Genomic DNA, 22501 nt, shown 5'->3' on the forward strand with positions numbered 1-22501 from the left:
TTTTTTTAATTAATTTATTATATAAACTAGCAGATGAGCCCGGCGTTGCCCAGGCAAAAAATAACAACAGAGGTTAACACCAGGACTGTGGAGTAGTGTAAAAATCTACCGACTCCGACTACGACTCTGACCAGGGACGGACTTGTTACCAAAATAGACCCGGAAATTCTACTACAAGAACGTCTGCAGTACACGAAGTGTTTAGCCGACAGAAAAGAGGGTAAGGGAAAGGGGTGGGGAAGAAGGAAGGAGAGGAGATAGACAGTAGAGAAAGGTAGGATCCCTCTAAACGGCATACATATGGCTACAGTACCCTCTATGTTTGATGTTGGAATACAGTTTTAATGCTGCAAGGCCGTAGTACCCCAAAAAGTCTAAAAGAAAACCTGAGTGTAGCGAACACCAATAATTGAGTGCCGCCACGTATAGCTAAGTGTAGACGTTAGTGCCAAATGGCTGTTAGTAGGAAGACTTATATCTGCTTAATACTAATAAAACTGAACGAAATTGCGAATCTTAATACTACTTAAAAGTTAGACAGACAGCGCGAAAAAGAAACGAACACAATGACAAACTAGACAAGACAAACGGGCAAGACCCATATTTTTATTTATTAGTTTTATTTCTTTTATTTTATTTTTAAACATTAACTTACTAACTAAACTAACTTATCTTAACCTAGGAGAAACTTAACCAGTGAACTAAAGCTAACAAACCCTAATCTAATTTAACCTAACCTAACCTATCCTAATTGGAAACCAAGCTAAGAGTCCCTAATCTAACTTTCAATTAGGACTAACCGAATTTAGACTGAAAAAGAAGACGGAAAAAAATTAAAATACAAAGTTAAAGGCAGCTAAATGCTGAAAGTTGAAACAAAGCAACGAAAAGCTCATTGCTATCCGTGCTCCTGGAATGAGTGCTCTCAAGATCCCCACTAAGGGATATAAATGTGAGTAGATGATGGAACATTGTACGTTTGTGAATGAGTTGGTGCGGATTACAAGACCAGTTGTACCCTTCAAGAATAGCAGCTCTCATTAAACTATCCCTAATGTGATTGTACCTATTGCAGCGAAAAACTAAGTGGTGTTTGGTCCTCCTGAATACCACAATCACATTGTGGATTATCCCCATGTTTAAAAATATGCAAATATTGCTTAAAGTTGCCGTTTTAACCAATCGGTCAAAATTGACCCCTTTCAAATTTTTACACTTTTGACTCGTGTATCGCCGACACCTTACGACTACTTTACTAAATCCTTCCACTCGCATCAACATAAAATTAACGAAAAATGTGTCGAAGTGTGTCACGTAAGAATCCCATCCAGTGACACCGTACTCGGATCTCGCCTATCTGATGTCAGAGAAAAGATTCTCGTTAGACATAATAAATAGTTTTATTTTACCCTATGCTCCGTTTCAATATACTCCAGATACAGGGAAAGTTGAAACAAATGGCATTCAGAAAAATATTTTTTTCTAAAAATTTTGTTTAGAAAATAGTAGATAATACATAATGACGTCCAACTAATTGCTACATCTGACGACAAGGCATTTAACCTATTAACGTTAATTAACGATTATTTAATAAAAAAAATTCCAAACTACGTACTGTGCCAACCGGCTCTGGTCTTCTCTGTAATAATTGATCGCGTGTTGAAATGTTTTCAACTTTTAAAAACTGATCAAAATAATCACGTGACAATTATATTAGCGGTCAATAAATAATTTGACGTCATAAACTTCTACAATAGCCTGTTTGATAAAATAGTAGTTAAATAGATCGAATGTTATATTGTAAGTATATAATTTGTAGTCATAGACTAAATATAGCATATCATTTAAAAGATAGTTCTTTTATTTGCTACTTTTCGTCTTAAAACTCAACATTTACAATATAACGATATAATCTCCAGTGATTTCACTGTAAGTAAATATTAATATTAATGTATTAAGATTTTTTGTTTTTTGATGACTACATTTTTGAGTTTTTCATATGAGAAATTTAGACAACGAATGTAAAACTTTCGTTATAATGCAAAATCATATGAGAATTTTTATAGCAGTTATATAAATTTCTTTTATTGCCATTAATATTATTTATAAGAATTAACTTTTTTTAAAATTCTAATTTTTATTTCCATTTTATAGATTTAGTCACTTACATTTACATAATCCATATAAATGTATATGAGATATTAAACAATTTGTGAAAATTTATATTAAGTCTTACATGAATGTCTTAGAAAATATTAAGTTTATCTCATATTTAAAATGTAACGCTTTTCTTTCGATTGCATCTACTTCATTTTAATTTTCAATTATGTTTCTAAATTTTAAAAATATCATACGCGTATTTATTAATATTACATTTTACATTGATTGGTTGATGTTAATTATCGATCAAAGGAGTTAAAATTATTAGGCTATTTCTGATTGAATGATTTTTAGTTACGTGGAGAAAGTCAGTACTTTTATTTGTATCACTAAATGTTGACAAGTCATCATGGTCTGTGTGACGTAACCTACATATCTGATCTGCTGTTGCTATTAAATGATTAGCCGGTTATCCATTAGTCAGGATTAACGTTGTCAGTCATCAGAAAAAAATAAGATTAAATAATTTTACGTTTAAAAATATATTGATCCTCAATGATTTTGTTCATTTATTATTTTGAAAAACAATACACAACAAAAGGAACGTCTTTTTTTATTTTTATTTTGTAAGTTTATATTTACTTCTTGGCCATTTGATCACGTACACATTATTATTATTATTTTCATGCTTTCATAGAAAAATTTCTGCGGTAGGCTATACTACAAAATACAGTCGTTGTCTGAAGATGATGCAGCGTCTGGAGAAAATCAATTGTATCGTGGACTTCCAATATGGATGTGGACTTCCTAGTTATACACTTGTCACGGAAGTTTATTTTATAATGATGATAGTTTAGAGAAAGATCTATTTTGAAAAAATATGAGTATCATGTGTTGTTATAGAACTAGTATAATCTGCCTAAAACAACGAAGCATTGTCTGAATTACGATGAATACTTGACGCATTGTTCGTATTGTAACATATGCAGTTATAAAAATACGTTCGTGAGAGACTACAATACATTTATAGCATGTACGCTTTTTTCCACATCAGACCGTGTTGTCAGTCTTTTCTTTTTGTTTATAAATTGACTATATACTTGTTTTTCGTTTGTATTTTGTTTTCTATTGTTGGCTAAACCTGAATTGCAATTGACGATTCCTATGAGGTTATATTTCTGTAAAGTACTGTACGTTGTCATTTAGACTAACTGATCTTCATAAAACGAGAAAATCGAATCCGCTTTATTATTTTAATAATGAAAAAGACAGTTTTTAATAATTGAAACAACTGCATCTAGTGTCTATTCATCCCAGTTTTTCCAGGATCTTCAAATTATAGTACAATTGTCACTGTTTCCCGAAACATTGAAATCTCCCTCACGTAAAGATTTTCCGGGGATTTACATATTAAAATTACAATTTTTACTACGTAAAGGTACGTATACGCTTATATAAGAATACAGAATATTTAAAGATCACCTAAAATTCTATAATTTATTTCTAATAATGTCTACTATATTGAATTTTATTAATTCAGAGCAATATCTAAAATTTTGTATACATTTATTTACTGATATTTATTTATTTGTAAATATCAATTTATAGTTATCGTCTAATCAAGTTTTTCTTTTATATATAATTTCGGTGATGATAATTATATAAATTATTTTGAGTTGATGAAATCTTATAATTTGGAATTCTTTTTAATTTGAAATGACTAATTATATGTAAATTCACAAAATGAAAACGGCTCATTCTTTTTCAATTACATTTCAACTTCTCTACGCTATTAACATTCTTGAAAACACCGCTTCCAGCTTCACGTTTTCAGAATTCTTACAAATCTTTACTATTAAAATTGTTAAATTACCTTAAAGGCACGGTAAAAGTTAATATAACTAATAATATTTATAATTTTATTTAATTAGTTTTAAAATTAACAAAGGACGTGCAAAATAATATAATAAATGCAAATAGAAAATTCGTAAAACGTGAAACAAAACTTATTCTAATTTTTATATCACGATTGATTGCATGTTGAAATGCTTTCAATTTTTAAAAACTGATCAAAATAATAATCACGTGACAGTTATATTATTGATCAGTAAATAAGGTGACGTCTTAATCGTATACAATAGTTTAATAGATTGAATGTTAAATTGTAAGAATATAGTGTATAGTCATAGAGCCTATTGTTAAAATGCTATTTCTTTTATTTTTTACTTTTCGTCTTAAAACTTCATATTTACGACATAACGACATAGTATCCATTGATTTGAGTGTAAGTAAATATTAATACTAATGTATTAAGAAATGTCTCGTGTTTCAATGCCTACATCTTTTTAGAGTTATTTCGTATGAGAAATTTAGACAGCAAATGTAAAACTTTTGATATAATGAAAAATCATATGAGAGTTCTTACAGTAGTTATGTAAATTTCTTATATTATCATTATAATTTTTTTTTAATAATTAACTTTCCTTTTAAATTTTTGTTTTTATTTTCATTTTATACCGTTACTCACTACGCTTTCATAATCCATATAAACGCATATGAGATTTAGCAATTGGCTTAATTTATATAAATTCTTAAACGAATAATTTTGAAAATATTAAGTTTACATAAATTTAAGATGAAGTTTAAGATATTTGCCGATTTATGCAAAATATTTGCATGAAATTTTTCGGGTATGATAATGAAAACTTTAGAGGACTAAATACTCGAAATATTAAATCAAACTTTTGAATATAGACACATTTTAAAATAGAATTTCGAAAACGTTCTTCTTATCGACAATTGAAATTTTAAATAATTAGAATAAAAATTTAATCACAGAAATATATACAACTAGCAGGTAGGCCCGGCGTTGCTCGGGCAAAAGTAATGATAGCGAAGATTAAGATTATTAAGTTATAGTCACAGAAGAAAAAGAGTAATTTCATCAACAAACTAAATATTTCTAAAGAAAGGTCGAATTTGAAAATCGAATGTTCTAATATTGTTCGATTTTCACGACGTGTTCTGATTATATCGTTCAATTTTCATCGAATGTTCTAAAGAAGAACCGAACTAATCTGTTTAAATTTGATAATCGAATATATTCTAACATATTACTGTTTTTCTTTTTTTTCCTCCAGCGCCAGTAAATCTTGCACGTCGCTTTCTCTTGTTCTCCATTGTTGTTTAACACTTTCGTTGTTACTTAACACTTTGGTACTTAAATTTGGTACCCTGTGTACCGAATTTCAACTTTCAACTCCTAACCGTTTTAGAGAAAATTAAGATTATTACGTTATAGTCAACCTTACTCTTTTTCACAGAATGCAAGAATTGGGACCCCTGTTTCCAGACTAACTAGAGAATTTTTAGATGGGTCTAAAAATATGTTCGATTTCCCGCAAAAACGAAAACACTGCATCTGCGTCTTACACGCCGCTTTCTCTTAACACTTCCATTGTTGATATTTCCATTGTTGACACTTCCATCAACAATGGAAGTGTTAAGACTTAACCCTGTCCCTCCCCCCCGTGGAGAGGAATTTCGAAAAATCCCTTCTTAGTGTGCGTCCTCGTGACGTACCCTAACTGTGTACCAAATTTCAACTTTCAACTCCTAACCGTTTGGGCTCTGCACTGATTATTATTATTATTATTATTATCAACTCGTCTCGATTATATATATAGATAGGTATTTTAAATAGAAAACGTTATAATTAGAGTAAGAAAATTGGAGATTTTTTACTTGTAGAATATTAAATATTATTTTATAAGTAATAGCGTCGCATTTAAATAACATTATTCATTTTTGACAAGATTACAATATTTTAAAAAATTGCTGGTTTTTCTAATAAAATTTATAATAAAAATTGATACTTTTTAAGTTATTTAAGCATAACGAAATGAGTAAGCATGTGCTGATTCCTCACTTTTTTCGTAAATTTGAAAAATTTTGGTGGCTGGTTTTTTTTTTGTAGCGAGGTCACTCATCTTCTTGCCCCTCTCCTGATTGTTCTACTGTATACAAGTAACAGTTCTTTTGATGGCAGTTACTTTATTTAACTTTTTAATTTTATTTGTAAATACAGAAGCATTATGTGCATCTCAATTAATATTAAATACATTTTACACTGTTTGATATATTTATAATTTTAAATTAAATATCAAAAGAATTAAAATTTGGAAAGTTTTTTCAGATATGTAAAATATCAATATTACTAAAACAAGCATATAATATATTTTAAATATCTCACAAATTAGTTTAAAATTGATTTCTAGATATTTAATCGGTTCGAATAAGAACAATTTTCTGGGAAGATTAAAATATTTTATTTTTGATAAATAATTATTACACGTTTTTTAAAGTTTGGCTCTTTGTAATTTAAACATGAAAATAGATATAATAGATAAATATTTTGCCGATCGTAAAATAAAAATATTCGAATGATGTGAGAATTCTTTAGAGATGAAATATGCTCACTTCAATAACACCCACACTTTTTCACATACAAAGAAAAAATTACTCTTTCAGTTTTAACCATAATTTTTATTTTCTTTAAAGTCTTGAAAATGAAATTTCTTACACTTAAATTTATTTTTATACTATTCAAATAACAAGATAAAAACATTAATCACTTTCAACCTTCTTCATCGTTGTTTACAATATTTAGTTGTAATTTGATGTCGATTTTTTAATTCAGGTGTTTTTTAAAATCTTCTCGGATTAAGCTTAATTCTTTTAATAACACTTTATTTTGTTTGTTAGGAAGCTGTATTTAAGGTCTTTTAATTTAGTCAATTTCGAACTTTTACATAATTTCAAATCGGAAATGGATATTGACGTTAATAACGTGTAAATTCATTAGAGGAGCCTTTCGAAAAAAAATTAATTGTTTATTGTTACAATTCTCCATAAACAGGTTCATCTATTAAAAAAGAAATTTACTTTTAGATCAGTATCGTACATTGCGCGTGATTAATACACAGTACTCTACATCGTTAACTAATAATTAAATCACTTTTGCTTTGATATTAAATATATATTAAAAAAGTCAAACTTATAAAATCTTTCAAATTTTATAAATTAATACATATTTAATTTGTGAATTTACTTATATTAATTTTACGATTCTTATAAACGTTTAAAATATCAACAACACTTTAAATAATGGAAATGTTGCAAGAAGACATTGTTTTCAATCTCAATCAATATTAACATCCCATTAGAATTCAGACTTCTGTTTTATTTTAATTTTGATTTATTGATTAAACCAAATAAAATATGAAAATTTAAGTTTTTGGATTAATGCAAAAATAGAATCTGTTGTATATATTAAAAATGTAAAACATTTTATTTGATGCTTTGCACATTTAATACACTTATTCAAAACGTAGTTGCAATTCATTTTGTATTTGCATGCAACAAAAAATAAAAACGGTTAAATTAAAGATACAATTTTTAATTTATTTCCTCATTTTGTGGTACTCATCATAAAACAGTTTTAAAACAAAATTATAAATAAGTTTTTTAAGTTATAATTAAAGGACAATCGTGGCATGCTTGAACATTCCTGAACATGCTTGAGCATGCTTTATTTTTGTCGATTTTAACTCTGTGTGTATTACACACACAGAGTTGCAATCGACAAAAATAAAATCTAGAAAAAGTTAATTTTCTAGATTTTCTACACTTCTCAATGTAACATATTAAAAAATAAATTGGTTTTTTGAAGGATTTTGAAATTGCCAGTAAATGATAATTGATAATTGCTAGTAATTGATAATTTTTCCAAGTCTGAAAACTAATCTTCAAGTATCCAGATTATGTTTTTCATTTATAAAAAGTTAGCAGAAACTATATACTGTACAGTACATGACCTGTTAACTTGATGTTTAAATTTTTAATTACGGTACAATTACTATTAAACATATTTTAACATGTTAAGATAATATCGTTTTCACTGAAAAATTGAATAGTTTTGCATTGTTAAACACAGGACTATGGAGTCAGAGTTGGAATCGTGGAGTTTTGGTGTTTTAGTCAGAGTTGGAGTTGGAGTCATCAAAAATCCGCCCTGACTCCAACTCCTTTTTACTATCCCAACTTGTTATGTACATAAAAAACTAAAAAGCATTTGAATCGTGTCACATTTGATCCTCCGAGTTTTTGCAAATCTATACATTTCTAGACCTCTCAAACCCAAAAAATGTCAAATAAAGGGAAAAACTCACGCGCGCACGCATATACGTTGGTATCTAAATTGTTTACTTTCTTTATTCTGTTCTGAAATATTAAACAATATCTCAGAATGAGTAAAGTTTAAGAAACAAAATTTGGCACAGTAGCATGTGTATAAAAGGCATTAATGCTAAATTTTGGTTCTTATAGGTCGACAGGAAAGAGACATAAAAGGGATCACGTATCATATCTCCAGTGTGGTCGAATTAATCAATATTTTACATGTTATTGGCATTCACAATTTTATAATATAATCGAGATGGGTTAATAATAATAATAATAATAATAATAATAATAATAATAACTCTCCCGTGGTCACCACCTGGTCGTGGTGGGAGAGCCCAGTAATTTTACTGATCCATAGGGCAATGCAGGCTGGAGCATAAGCTCCTAGTAGGGACACCCATGCCAGTAAGGTCTATGGGAAGAAATGAAGCTCAGAGTGACCACACCCACATTCTGTGGAGATATTTATTATGGTGATAACTAGATCAAAGTGTGATACCGGCTCGGACGTCGCCCGGGTTAACAAGGTCCGCGTTCGTGGGTTAGGCAGAGGCTCACGTTCGAAAAATAGGCCACAGTCTCCCCTAGTTACCGGTGGCGAAAGCAGCACCGGCCCAAGCATGGCTACTGCAATGCCCTCAACAGATGTGAGGAACCAACCCAGCCTTGGTGTTTCTGTGGCAATGCATCCACAGACCACAAAGGCTGGAAAACCACGCCAACGGATGAAATGGACAGTAGAAATGAACGAGTTTATCATCCGTACTTATTACACAATCACAAAACTTGAAACAAACATGACAGCATACAGACAACAACTACACCATAAATTCACACAACAATATCCTCACCTCACTGTCACTGAACAAAGGGTTGTTGATCAAAAAAGAACAATTATACACAACAACCTTATTCCACAAACAACACTTGAACTTATCAAACAACAGGTTGCTGATCAAATACATCAACAGACAGAAACATCTAACATTAATGAAGATCATGTAACCTGTCAGGATAATCCAGCAACAAGCATTGATAATAACACACATACAACAATTAACACTAATGATACTACAGACACTTCCTTGTCCATCACTGATAACATAGACATGAATTTAGTTAATACGCTCTCACTTATATTTCAGGAAACACTCACTAAATATACAGGCACAGATCCCACACAACGACCACGAATACCAAAAATCAACACGTCAAAGGAAGTAGGAAAAACACTAAATTATGTAAACACTCACTTAATACCACACTACATTCATTCAATTTCTACACTCGCAGACATTCATACATTAGTTTATGCTGGGGCAGTCACAGTAGTGACACACCATGGACTGAAAGTACAGTCACAGACAAATACACAGAAAACACAATACTATCACAAGCCTGCTTGGCAGAGAAGAATAGAAATACAAATAAATGACATTAGACAGCAATTAGGCAGGCTGACACAATACACTAAAAGCAACATAACACCCAAATTAAGGAAACAGCTCAAAAACATTTTCAAGAAAATAAAAACACATACAAAACATGAACATCACAACACACACATTACAGAATACATTGATACACTAAAACAAAAACTTGCTGCCAAAGCACGTAGACTCAAACGTTACAAAACATGTACACTACGAAAACAACAAAATAAATTATTTACAAACAATGAAAAACTCTTTTACAGACAAATTAATAACAATGCAAACACTGATACACAGCACAGTGGCACACCAACAGAAGAAGAACTCACAACATATTGGTCTTCTCTTTGGTCCAGTGCTGTCACGCATAATGCTGATGCAGGCTGGATCGAGGAGGAGAACAGAAACTTGCACAACATACCAACTATGCCCTGTGCTGAAATAAACATACATGATTTCCAATACACTGTTAACAGAACACACAACTGGAAGACACCTGGTGTAGACAACATTCACAATTTCTGGTACAAAAAGTTTACATCACTGCACCAGGAACTAGCTAAACACCTAACACACATTATCATCAATCCACAGGACATGCCAAATTTTCTTACTCAGGGCATCACCTACATGAAACCTAAAAACAACAATACCACAGACCCCACACAATACAGACCAATTACATGTCTCCCAACACTTTACAAATTATTGACATCCTGTATCGCAAACAAAATATACAAACATATTGAAGAACACGACATTCTAACAGAACAACAAAAAGGTTGCCGTAGAAATCACAAGGGATGCAAAGAACAGTTACTCATAGATTCAGTCATTCTACGGCAAGCACACAAACAACACAGAAACATACACATGGCTTATATAGACTACAGAAAAGCATTCGACAGTGTTCCACACAGTTGGCTGCTACATATTCTACATATGTACAAAATACATCCATCACTCATTGCATTCTTTCAAAACACTATGCAGCACTGGAGAACAACACTACATCTCAGGGTTAGTAACACTTCCATACAAACAAACCAAATTTTTATTAGGCGAGGAATTTTTCAAGGAGATTCCTTGAGTCCTCTCTGGTTCTGCTTAGCCCTGAACCCATTATCCAACATGTTAAACAACACGCAATATGGTTACAATATCAGACACGAAAAAACAACACAGTTTACACTGTCACATCTCATGTACATGGATGACATAAAACTTTATGCATCCACACAAAAACAACTTCATCAACTCCTACAAATCACACATTCATACACCAAGGACATACAAATGGAATTTGGCCTAGATAAATGCAAAACAGTTCACATAGAAAAAGGAATCCTAAAGAAAGAAGATTTTGCACTTGGAAATGGAGACGTTATTGAATCCATGGAAGAGGGCGAGTTCTATAAGTATTTAGGATTCCAACAGGCCAAACTAACAGAACATACACAAATAAAGCAAAGATTAATTAAAGAATACCAAAGTAGGTTAAATGCTATTCTCAGAACACAGTTAAATGCAAAACACACAGTTAAAGCAATAAACACATATGTCATCCCAGTACTCACATATTCTTTTGGAGTTATACATTGGACTCACACAGATCTTGAGCAACTCCAAAGGAAAACAAGAACAACACTTACTAAGCATAAACAACATCATCCTAAATCTGCCACAGAAAGATTAACCCTTCCACGTAAAGATGGCGTACGTGGCCTGATTGACATAGTTAACCTTCACTACAAACAAATACAGTCACTGCGAGAGTTTTTCTACAAAAAACAAGAAACATCACAATTACATAAAGCAGTAACTCTAGCAGACTCGAATAACACACCATTAAACTTACACTCACATCATATGGACACAACACAACATATAAAAAGCATAGACACCATTAAGCAATCGTGGGCTCGAAAGGCACTCCATGGCAGGCATCCTTATGATCTGGCCCAGGATTTTGTTGACAAAACTGCGTCAAACAGCTGGTTAGCTCGGGGATGCCTCTTTGGGGAGACAGAAGGATTCATGATTGCCATACAGGATCAGGTCATAAATACTAAAAACTACAGAAAACACATATTCAAAGATGCAACACTCACAAATGACACATGCAGAAAATGTCACATCATGCCAGAAACTATACAACACATCACCTCTGGTTGCAAGCTCTTGGCACAGACAGATTATTTACACAGACATAATCAAGTAGCAAATATAATACACCAAGAGCTTGCAAAGAAACACAAATTAGTAGACATCCACGAACCATACTACAAATACATTCCACAGACAGTATTGGAAAACAACACGCACAAAATGTACTACGACAGAGCCATAATCACAGATAAAACAATTTACCACAACAGACCAGACATCACACTCATTGACAAACACAATAAAATCACATACATTATAGACATATCCATTCCAAACACTCACAATATACAAAACGCATGTGCTGAAAAAATTAGCAAGTACACAGAACTCTCCCAGGAAATAAGGCATCTGTGGAGGATGGATGGGGTGCTTATTGTACCTGTTGTTCTCTCCTCTACAGGTGTCATACCACACACACTACACAAAAGCCTGGGCACATTAGAATTGAATAGAAACACATACATCACACTACAGAAGGCCACTATATTGAATACATGTCATATTGTGAGAAAATTCCTGAATACAGACACACACACTGATACACTTCTTTAATTTCTGTTTTGGTTACTATGCCTTGACTTTGGTCCGGCATAGTACACAGCCACCGGTGTTAACCGAGTATATCTCACTTAACCCAACATAATAATAATAAGCTCAGAGTTCAAACGATTAAGAATTGAAAGTTGAAATTTGGTACACAGTTAGGATAAGTCATAATAATGTACACTAAGAAGGGATTTTTCGAAATTTTTCTCACGGGGGAGAGGAAGACTGTTAATGATTACCCTGAAGAACTTAGTTTCTACTGTACTATTTTAGATGTGGTTTTTTGCATTTAACTAATTAAACTAATTTGTTTGTGTACGAATGTATTTACTATTTTTATTCATACATGCTTACCAAATACCATTGCAGTAGTATATATTTGAGAGACTCTGGGATAATTTGTTAAAAGTTTAACATTTTATAACTTTTATTCCAGAGAGAGTCTCTGGACAAGTCTCTGGAGAGTCTCTTGATTTCAAGGGAAAAACGTCGAGCAGGGGCAAAAATGCGATGGATTCTGGTATAATTGTAAAATCGCTCGAGCGATTCTGAGATAATTCGTGTCCCAAAAACTCTCATATATATCGAAACTACACCCTTTTTTGATACCCCTTCGGTTATACTTTTCCGCGTGATTTGAACGAGAGTTTTGGAATAAAACGATTTTTTAACTGTTATATATTTATTTAATTTTTTAATATAAGAGAACTAATAATCTTATTAGAAGAGCGTTTTTATACTGTATCAACATTCTGGACCGTCTTAAGGAGATTAGTACAATTAAAAGAATTGCAACAAATTTAGGTTACAAAACCACCACAATTGAAGGCCTGGTCAAAAGTTACAGACAACATAAAGGCAAAAAATACTAAAGTAGATGCAATTAATAAATTCACATATAATAATCATATAGAAGGAGTGATGAATGAATTGAGTACTTATAAAAACGCAATAATAGTATATAAAAGAGCATCCAATATCTATAGCTTACTAAGAAACGATAAGGACAGCATGAAAATACAAGAAAAAGCTGGAGTTTATAAAATACCATTTGAAAATCAACAATCAGGAGTAGCAAAGGATTATGTGGGTGTAACCAGAAGAAACTTGGCAATATGTTTGTGAGAACACAAATACAACGTTAATAAAGGGCACGACACCATATTAGCAATCATAGTGCAGACAGAAAGAGCAAATGTCAAGTGGGATGAGATAAAAATCATTAAAACGGTCTACTTGCCATTCATTGCATTAGAAATGGAAAAGATGGAAATATATATAAATAAAATAGAAAACCATTGCCTAAATGCCAAGAATGCTAATGCACTTCCAACAGCATGGAAGTACATGATAGAAAAAAGCATGGGAATTAAAAACCCTTAAAACTTGTTGTAGTTATACTTAGCCTTGTTTACTGTGTTTATTTATTTTTGTTATTTTATTTTATTTTTAATGTTATTTATTTATTGTATTTATTTATTTTTCATTTATTTAATATACACAATTATTGTAAATCTTTTAAATTTAAAATGAAGCGTATTTGAAAAATGTTGCATTCCATTTTTAATGGTAATCGTAAGGCTGAAGATGACCTATAATTTAGAGAGGTTGAGACGCAAGTACAAACGTTAAACTTGTATGGCAAGCAGAAGTACACGTTTGACGTTTTTAGTCCAAGTAAAAGATCTTGCGGTGCTCGTTTACAACATCACGTGACTCAGTGAACGTCGCGCATTGACTCACGGGAAATTTGTTGAAAAGATGGCAGATACATTTACGGTCAGGTTATAAACTCTGTAACGTAACCGTATCCGTAGCTGTAAGCGTATCCGTATAGCGTGATAATAAACTCTGTATCGTATCCGTATGGCCGTAACGTATTCCGCAAGAAAAGTTCCGATCGATCAAACTTTTACGGTAGGGGTACAGAGAATTGACCAATTGCTCATGCGCTTAGTCGTCATTAGTCTATATACAATCGGAAGTTGTACCGGAAGCAACCGACAAAACTTTGACAAATTGGTTGAAACGTAACGTTTGACCAACAATGTTGATTCTGAATAATATAAAATTTTAAGATAACAGTTAGGCCAGAAACACGCATGCGTAAAATTCAGTGTAAAATCTAGCATAAAACAGAAAAAGTAAAAATTTTTACACCAAAATTCCTCCAACAAAGAGAAGTCTTTTCTGTGACGTCAAAGTAGACACGTGCTTTTTATTCTAACAATGGCGGCAATGAGGGTTAACAGTATAATTGTGACGGTCTCGAAAAAACGAAAAATAAATGAAATAGAGGAGTTTATTGAATCCGTTCAACAGCATAAGTGTTAGGTATAAGGACACTGTATTTAAACAACGTTTATGGATAGCTATAGGTGCAAAATTTCAAATAACAGGTAGGTCTAGTAGAATCGATATATAGGCCTAGTATTTAGATCACACGTTCTTTATTTGAATTCGGAATATAAGTCTATTAATTTAAATTTTCTATATTATAGAAGAGGAAGTGAAGAAAAAATGGAAGATACAAAGAGATAGATAGCCTATATGAAAGGAAAAAAGTAATAAAATTAGCACTGTTAAAAAGTAAAAAAATTAGCCAGAATTTTTACGCGTGTGTTCTGGCATAAAAACCTAAAACAGAAACTGAACTGAAAGCTGATTTCCGATTCAGTTTTCTGCCAAACAATTTTACGCATGTATGTTCCTGGCCTTAGTTTCGTCATAAAAAATAGAAAAAGATAAAATGAATAAATAATTATAGTATTAGATGTGGCACTTGTGCAGTTTAGGGGGAACAGCTGTTTGAAAATTTTTTCCATAGAATTAATCAATTCTAGACTAATTTGACTAGAACATTTCCAAAACATGTATAATTTTTTGGGAATATACTATAGTATTTTTACTGTAATTAGAAACGACTTATTATTATTATTGACTATATGAAACAACAAAGGTAAAACTGCTCGCTAACGACAATAATTCTATCATGATATATATTATGATGATAAATATTAATCAGATGCAACATAAAATGTTTAGTGTCTTGATGTAAATAAATATTATACAATTTTGTTTACAACATAAAAAAGATTAGGCCATTTATAAGCAAAGCAGAATTATTAGTTATTTATCGCATTATCATACATTATTATATGTTGATTTTAATCCATATTCAGAATGGAATCATGTTTTAATATTTCTATCAATGATGTATCTAAAGTTCAGCGAATTCTTCGCAAAAAAAATGTTATCAGGAAAAACGTTAGAGATGAGTAGTCACGTGACCGAAAAGCACCGACAAATCTCACATGACACGATTCGTATGCGTCCGCCGTCCGATGTGCTGCTCCGCGACAAAAACTAGCTTAAGCAATGGCATCTTCATATGGTGCACATTCAGTAATTTCACCTAACCTAACCTAACCTAACCTAACCTAACATATTTTATATGAATTATTCCCAAAAAATTATACGTGATTTGAAAATGTTCCAGTCAAATTAGTCTAGAATTGATTAATTTTATGGAAGAAAACCTTTCAAACATCCATACCTATCGTGACCAGACGTCCCGTTTTGAACGGGACTGTCCCTTTTTAGAGTTACGAGTCCCGGTGTCCCCGAAATGAACTCTGGGACGCAAAATTGTCCCGTTTTCTGAAACCGCGCAAACATTTGAGTACAGTCAAACCTGTTTTTGTGCGGTGGATAGGGACCGCATAAAAAAGTCTCACGTAGAAAATAACTCAAAACCGTACGAAATAACTAGGAATTGCTTTTTTAACTCCTTGGGCCTTTTTCTGCAACACCTAATGGGGAAAAAATCCTCTAAGAATTTTAATTTTTATATTAATTAATTATTTCCACTTAAATACGAATCTAACATTAAAAAGTTAAAAATAATCGTTAAATAATGATTTTATTTGATAAATATAGCTGCAGGAAGTGTTATTTCATTTAACAAGGCGTGAAATTTCACACCTGCAGTCTAAAGCTGGAGGGGAGCTAACTTACCGCATCTGTTCAAATATAACATAATATTTACGGTTTTTATGCTATTAAAATAAGAGAGGACCGAAATAAACGTATGAGAAAAAATTTTACTGAATAAAAAATGAAAAAACCCGATGCGATCGGTGTGCGAGAGCAAACCGCGTCGTTCGTTGACGCGACGATAGCCGAGAGTGGCGAAGACGTCATCGCTCGCGCTTTCTTGACTAATTGTTTGGCAGATTTTTCGTTCGCCCACTTCTCGATATTTGTTTTGTTGTTGTTTGATGCTCGTGTACCTAGTAAATAACTTAAACTTCTTTTGTTTTGGAATCATAAGTTAAAATTCCGAAACGCAAGTGTACGTTCAATGTTAACTTACAAGCAAAATATCCGTTTATCAAGCAAATAAATACTCCCTCAGATGTCAGATGTGAAAAGTGTCGTACAGAATTTAGCGTTTCCCATGGTGGTGCCAGTGATATTGAACAGCATTTAAAGTCTGAAAAACATAAAAATGCCGATCGTACCGCCGCTTCGAGTTCTTCGATGTTAACCTTTTTCAAGAAATCGGACGCACCAACTTTAAAGGATTTGGATATCGCCGCGGCAGAAGGCGTCTGGGCTTATCACACGATACAAGAAAACCACAGTTTTCGCTCTAATGATTGTGCGTCGAAATTAATTCAATCATGTTTTGATCCCAAATTTACATGCGCGCGTACGAAATCAGAAGCTATTGTAGTAAATGTTTTGACGCCTACAGCAATGAAAGAATTAAAAGATGATCTTGATAAGTCCAATTGTATTACAATACTAAACGACGCTTCAAACCACGGTAACAAGAAAATATACCCTATTCTAGTGCGCTTTTTTCAACCTTACGTAGGTGTGCAAGTAAAAATTTTAGATCTCCAAGACCAACCAGGTGAGACTTCTGACATCATTGTCGATTATTTAAACCAAGTGTTGACAGATAATAATTTGACAGCAAAAGTCGTGGCATTTTGCGGAGACAATGCCAACGTCAATTTCGGAGGTGCGGCTAGGCGAGGAACTAACAATGTGTTAACGAAATTGCAATCATCACTGAAAAAGCCATTGATAGGTATTGGATGTGGAGCCCATGTAATTCACAATGCAATAAAATCTGCTGCAGACAGGCTACCCTTAGATTACGAAAGCATTATTGTGAAGATATATTCATTTTTTTATATTTACACGATTCGAGTTGAAGCTCTAAAGGAGTTTTGCGCCGAAACTGAAACGGAATATCAACAAATGCTCGGCTATAGCAAAACTAGATGGCTTGCTCTTATGCCTGCCTTGGAAAGGGTTTTAAAAATGTATCAGCCATTAAAAAACTACTTTTTGAGTATTGAAAAATGTCCCCTGTTACTAAAAAACTTTTTTGAAGATCCCACATCTGAATTGTGGCTTTATTTTTTACACGCTCTGTCAGCAAGTTTTCATCAGGCTGTATTGAAACTGGAAGGTCAGACTGTATCGGCAATTGAAGCTGCAAAAGAAATCAATCAACTAAAAGACAATTTGACTCAGAAACAGACCAATCAGTTTTTCATTGGTCCGTCAATTAATAGTGAAATCGAAAGATAATGTTACTGACATAGATGAAGAGTTTGTGAAAAGGACAGCTACAGAATTTTATCAAACAAGCCGTGAATATCTGGAGCAGTGGACTTGCTTTCTTACCAAAGAAATGGAGATATTTTATTGGGCAGATTTAAAAAGGTCCCCACATGGGAAGACGTTCAAAAATCTCTGGATGTATTAATTGAAAAGGAATATATTGACTGTAATAAAGATGCAGAAGTTTTTGACGAATTTTCGTTAATTTGTAACTACATTACATCGGATAAAGTAACCGAATGGAATAATCTAAATGTTTCCACCAAAACTCGTTGGGTGGAAGTATTCAAACACTTTCAAGCCAACAATCTTCAGCATGAAAACTTTTCTATTTTTAATTGAATATATTTTATGTTTGCCTGCTACAAATGCTCCAGTAGAAAGAGTATTTTCTATGATGAACAAATTGTGGCCATCTGAGAAGACCCAGTTACAAATTTCAGTTCTAAAGGCGATGTTGATAATTAAGGTGAATATAAAAAAAACGTGCCAAGAGTTTCATTCTTACTTAAAATCATCACCAGCTATATTAAAGCAAATTTGTTCCTCTGATAAATATAAACATAACTAAACGTTTCGGGTATATATATTTTTTAATTCGTAACTTTTAAGCTAACTGACTTTTTCTGAATAAATAACTTTAAAAAAGTGTTTTTTTTATTGACTACCTGTTAATTAACCTAAATAAACCAATGTCCCGGTTTCAGTCAAAAAATAAATGGTCACGTTATCCATACCCCCTAAACTGCCTATGTGCACATCAGCTGATGATTTTGCTAATGCTTACGATGGACTGCTTCGTAAACCGTAAAAAAGTTTGTTCCTTTACGGACACGGAAAAGGCTTTACGGTAGTTTATAAATATTGCTATAGATATCCGGTGTAACAAACATTTACGAATACGGATACGGTTACGTTACGGACTTTATAACTCGACCCTTCATACCGAGGGTTACCAGCAAAGGTAAATAAACAAATTAAACTATTTAAAAGTATTTATAAAATGTTTAATAACACTAAATAGTTACTTTTAATTAGCGTTGTCTCCAACGGTACGATCAGACGATGGGACTACCTCATACTTTTGTGAGACCCGTATTAGGCCGGTCCAATGTTAAATTTTAATTATTTCGAAGTCCTCTCGGGAGATAACGATCGAGATCCGCGATAACGATCAAGTTTCGAAGGATGTACAATCTTCCGCCGTCAAACTCACTTCCCTCCTTCTCAGGATCCGACCTGAGTCACGGAATTCAAGTCATCATCCTCCCTCGCGATTGGTGATCGTGGTGGAAGGGACTTAGAGTATAAATAGGGGGAGATCTCTAAGAACGGGGAGCTGACGTCCGAAGAAGACGAACTGCCCGGCGACACCGTATCCGACTCGAAGGCCAAGTCGAGACGCCGAAGCCTCCGCCGACAAGCCAATCCTGCCGCCCACCTGTCGCTCCGCCAGGAAAGACGTCCGAGTCGAAGTATATTCTCGATCAAAATCGATAACCGAGAGGTATGAATCCCTAACAATTGTGAGCTCTCTCTCTCCCGCGATTAGGGACAGGATGCGTCGCGTTTCTGTAGAAGTTCCTATGTTCCAATAAACCATTATCTGTGTTGTCCTGTTATACGGATCTTGCCTTTCTTTATCGACGACCCCACACACCCTCCTCCACTCGACCTGACAAGTAACTGACCGATCCCGACAAGTCGGGATATCGCGCAAAATTAGCCATCCTTGACAGTGGGGCGAGTCTTGCCGACCTATTCGCCGACAACAAGGAGGTCCGACTTCCGTCCTACCTCCCGGCGTTTCCCACACTTTTGTCGAGGGAAATAGTAGCTTATGTAAATTCGAAAGCAGCTCGGAAAATTAATTTTCAGAATATTTACAAACGTATTACGCTGTTGATGGTAGAAGATGCCGTGGAAGAACAAACCTACCGTGGAAGAAAATAAGCTATTATGAAAACAAATATATGTAAATTCTATAGGCATTTCACATCACTTCTTAAAAAATTGAATAATTAAATCATTTCTGGATTAAAATCGTCTGTTTCTTTATGATATTATTCGTAACTGCTTAAATAATCATTATGTTAGTAAAATACGTCATAATTTTAACCACAAACAGAAAAAAATGAAGAAGTTTAAGCCGATCGTCTACTCACCATTCTAGACGAAGCGAACGCCACTATCGACCATATAGAATTGACAGATGGCAGCGCTCGTCCGTTTACCGTCCCGTTTTGGGGTGAATATGTGCGCCTCAACCTCTCTAATATGCTTCTCTATAGTACTACAATATTTTTTTCCGAACGGATGCTTCTTCTGTTGAAAAATGTATCACAAAATTGGTTTCCTTTTCAAACATGACGTTTTTCGTTTTATTTCCAAACTGTCGTATTTCCGTACAGCCAATTACACAGTGTATTTAAGTTACGTATATATTTTACAGCAATGACTGCGTTCTGAAGTGCAAGTGCTATTAGAGAGGTTGCGGCCGTCGTTTTCAGCCCAAAACGTGAACGTCGTTATCTGGCAATACTAGAAGGTTGATAATGTGGTTGGCTACATCTAGCATGGCGAGTAGAACATCGGCTTAAACTTCTTCATTTTTTGTGTTTGGTGTTAAAATTATGAAGTATTTTATTAAAATAATGATTATTTAAGCATTTATGAATAACATCGTAAAGAAACAGACGATTCTAATCCAGAAATTATTATTTAAATATTCAATTTTTTTGCAAGTGATGTGAAGTAACTATAGAATTTACACATGTTTGTCTTCATAATAACTTATAATAATTCTGTAGAAGTAGGTTTGTTCTTCCACAGCATCATCTACCATCAACAGCGTAATAGGTTGTAAATTTTCTAAAAATAATTTCCCGAGCTGCTTTCGGATTTACTTAAGCCATTACTTCCCTCGACAAAAGTGTGAGGTAGTCCTATCGTACGGTAGGAAACACGACGCTAATTAAAAATAATTATTTAGTGTTATTAAACATCCTATAAATGCTTTAAAATAGTTTAATTTGTTTATTTACGTTCGCTGGTAACATTCGTCGTTGTTAAGCGTTTCCGCCATTTTTCAACAATATCCCATAAGTCAGTACGCGATGTTCACGTCGCGCTACTCATGGGATATTGTTGTGAACGTGCGCCGCAATGTATTTTACTTAGAGTTCGAACGTCAAACGTGTACGTCTTTGCCGTACAAGTTTAAAGTTTGAACTTCGGCCGCAACCTCTCTAATATGTGCACCTCAACCCTTCTATTAAGTCAAAAATGGATTTTAAAGTATGTGAAATGAAAGTAATCAGAATAAACACTAAATATATTTGTTACAAACAGCACTATTCTGATAGATCGGGGATGTGCAAATATACTATGTTAAAAAGAGGTAAAAATGGTCATGTCGACTAGTTGATTTGTTTCCATTGGGGAATAATCGTAAGCTGACAAAGATAGATGCTGTGAAGAAACTTTTAATAAACTGGGAATAAGTGATGGGCATACTGCAATGACATTTTACAAAAAGTGATTTCTTGTTTAGAAAGTGATTGATTCTAGATAGGTACTATGACAGAACAAATACAATATGATTTTTATTAATAATATTATGTAATTATTAGGTTTTAATTTTCTTTCTTTTGTAATTAGTGTATTTTTTAAACACCGTTTTTTATTATCTTCTGTCAAATGAACAAGGTTCGTGTGATTTTCATTTTTGTTTTGTATCTGATTTTGTATATTCTATTTTGTTTTTATATACTAAAAGTTTTTTTACCATGTATTTGTTGTTTTTTTATACATCATCTACTTTAATGCTGCAATTTTGTTCTAAAATGATTTAAGTCCATGATTTGAGGTACCAAAATTTCCTTTTCATCAGGATTTTTTTCACTGTTAAACCTATATTCAAAATATAAAAGTAAAGCTCTGTACCAAAAATTAAGTTTTTACCTTAACATTTAAAGCAATTATTTAAAATTTGCGGTTTTTGGAAATTTGTATTTTCTGGAGATACATCACTGGAAATAAGCTCTTTAGTTGGCGGTGCATTACAAATTTATTTCATTGCTAATTATTACAAAGTTTATTTCGTTATACTTTGAAGAGATTATTATCATATTATATACACTTTAAAGCAACAGTGAAAAGAATTGTAGTCTGTAATGAAGCACCATCAAGTGTGCGTTTAAAAACTGAATTATTGTTTTATTAATTAATTTTACTAAAATGACAATTGGTACCGATACCGAAACTGTACGTAATGAAAATTCTTGACACCGCTAACATAGTTTTCGTCGTCGGAACGATTACTTAACGTCCCTAATATCACGACTTTACTTAGCGATATAATTATG

General features: G+C 32.9%; 2 protein-coding genes across 2 annotated transcripts in view; both read left to right on the forward strand.

The window, feature by feature from the left end:
- Positions 1–18101, forward strand: part of LOC136982038 (glutamate receptor 1-like) — a 53461-nt gene extending 35360 nt beyond the window's left edge. The window contains exon 9 of the mRNA XM_067278468.1: positions 16916–18101. Coding sequence (XP_067134569.1) covers positions 16916–18101 — 1186 coding nt within the window. The remainder of the gene's footprint in view (positions 1–16915) is intronic.
- LOC136982039 (glutamate receptor-like) overlaps positions 4342–22501 on the forward strand; it is a 32569-nt gene continuing 14409 nt past the window's right edge. The window contains exon 1 of the mRNA XM_067278469.1: positions 4342–4384. The gene's annotated coding sequence lies outside the window, so the exon portion shown is untranslated. The remainder of the gene's footprint in view (positions 4385–22501) is intronic.

Source organism: Centruroides vittatus, unplaced genomic scaffold (genome assembly GCF_030686945.1).
Source record: "Centruroides vittatus isolate TY-2023 unplaced genomic scaffold, ASM3068694v2 contig_801, whole genome shotgun sequence".
NCBI classification, from domain to species: Eukaryota; Metazoa; Arthropoda; class Arachnida; order Scorpiones; family Buthidae; genus Centruroides; species Centruroides vittatus.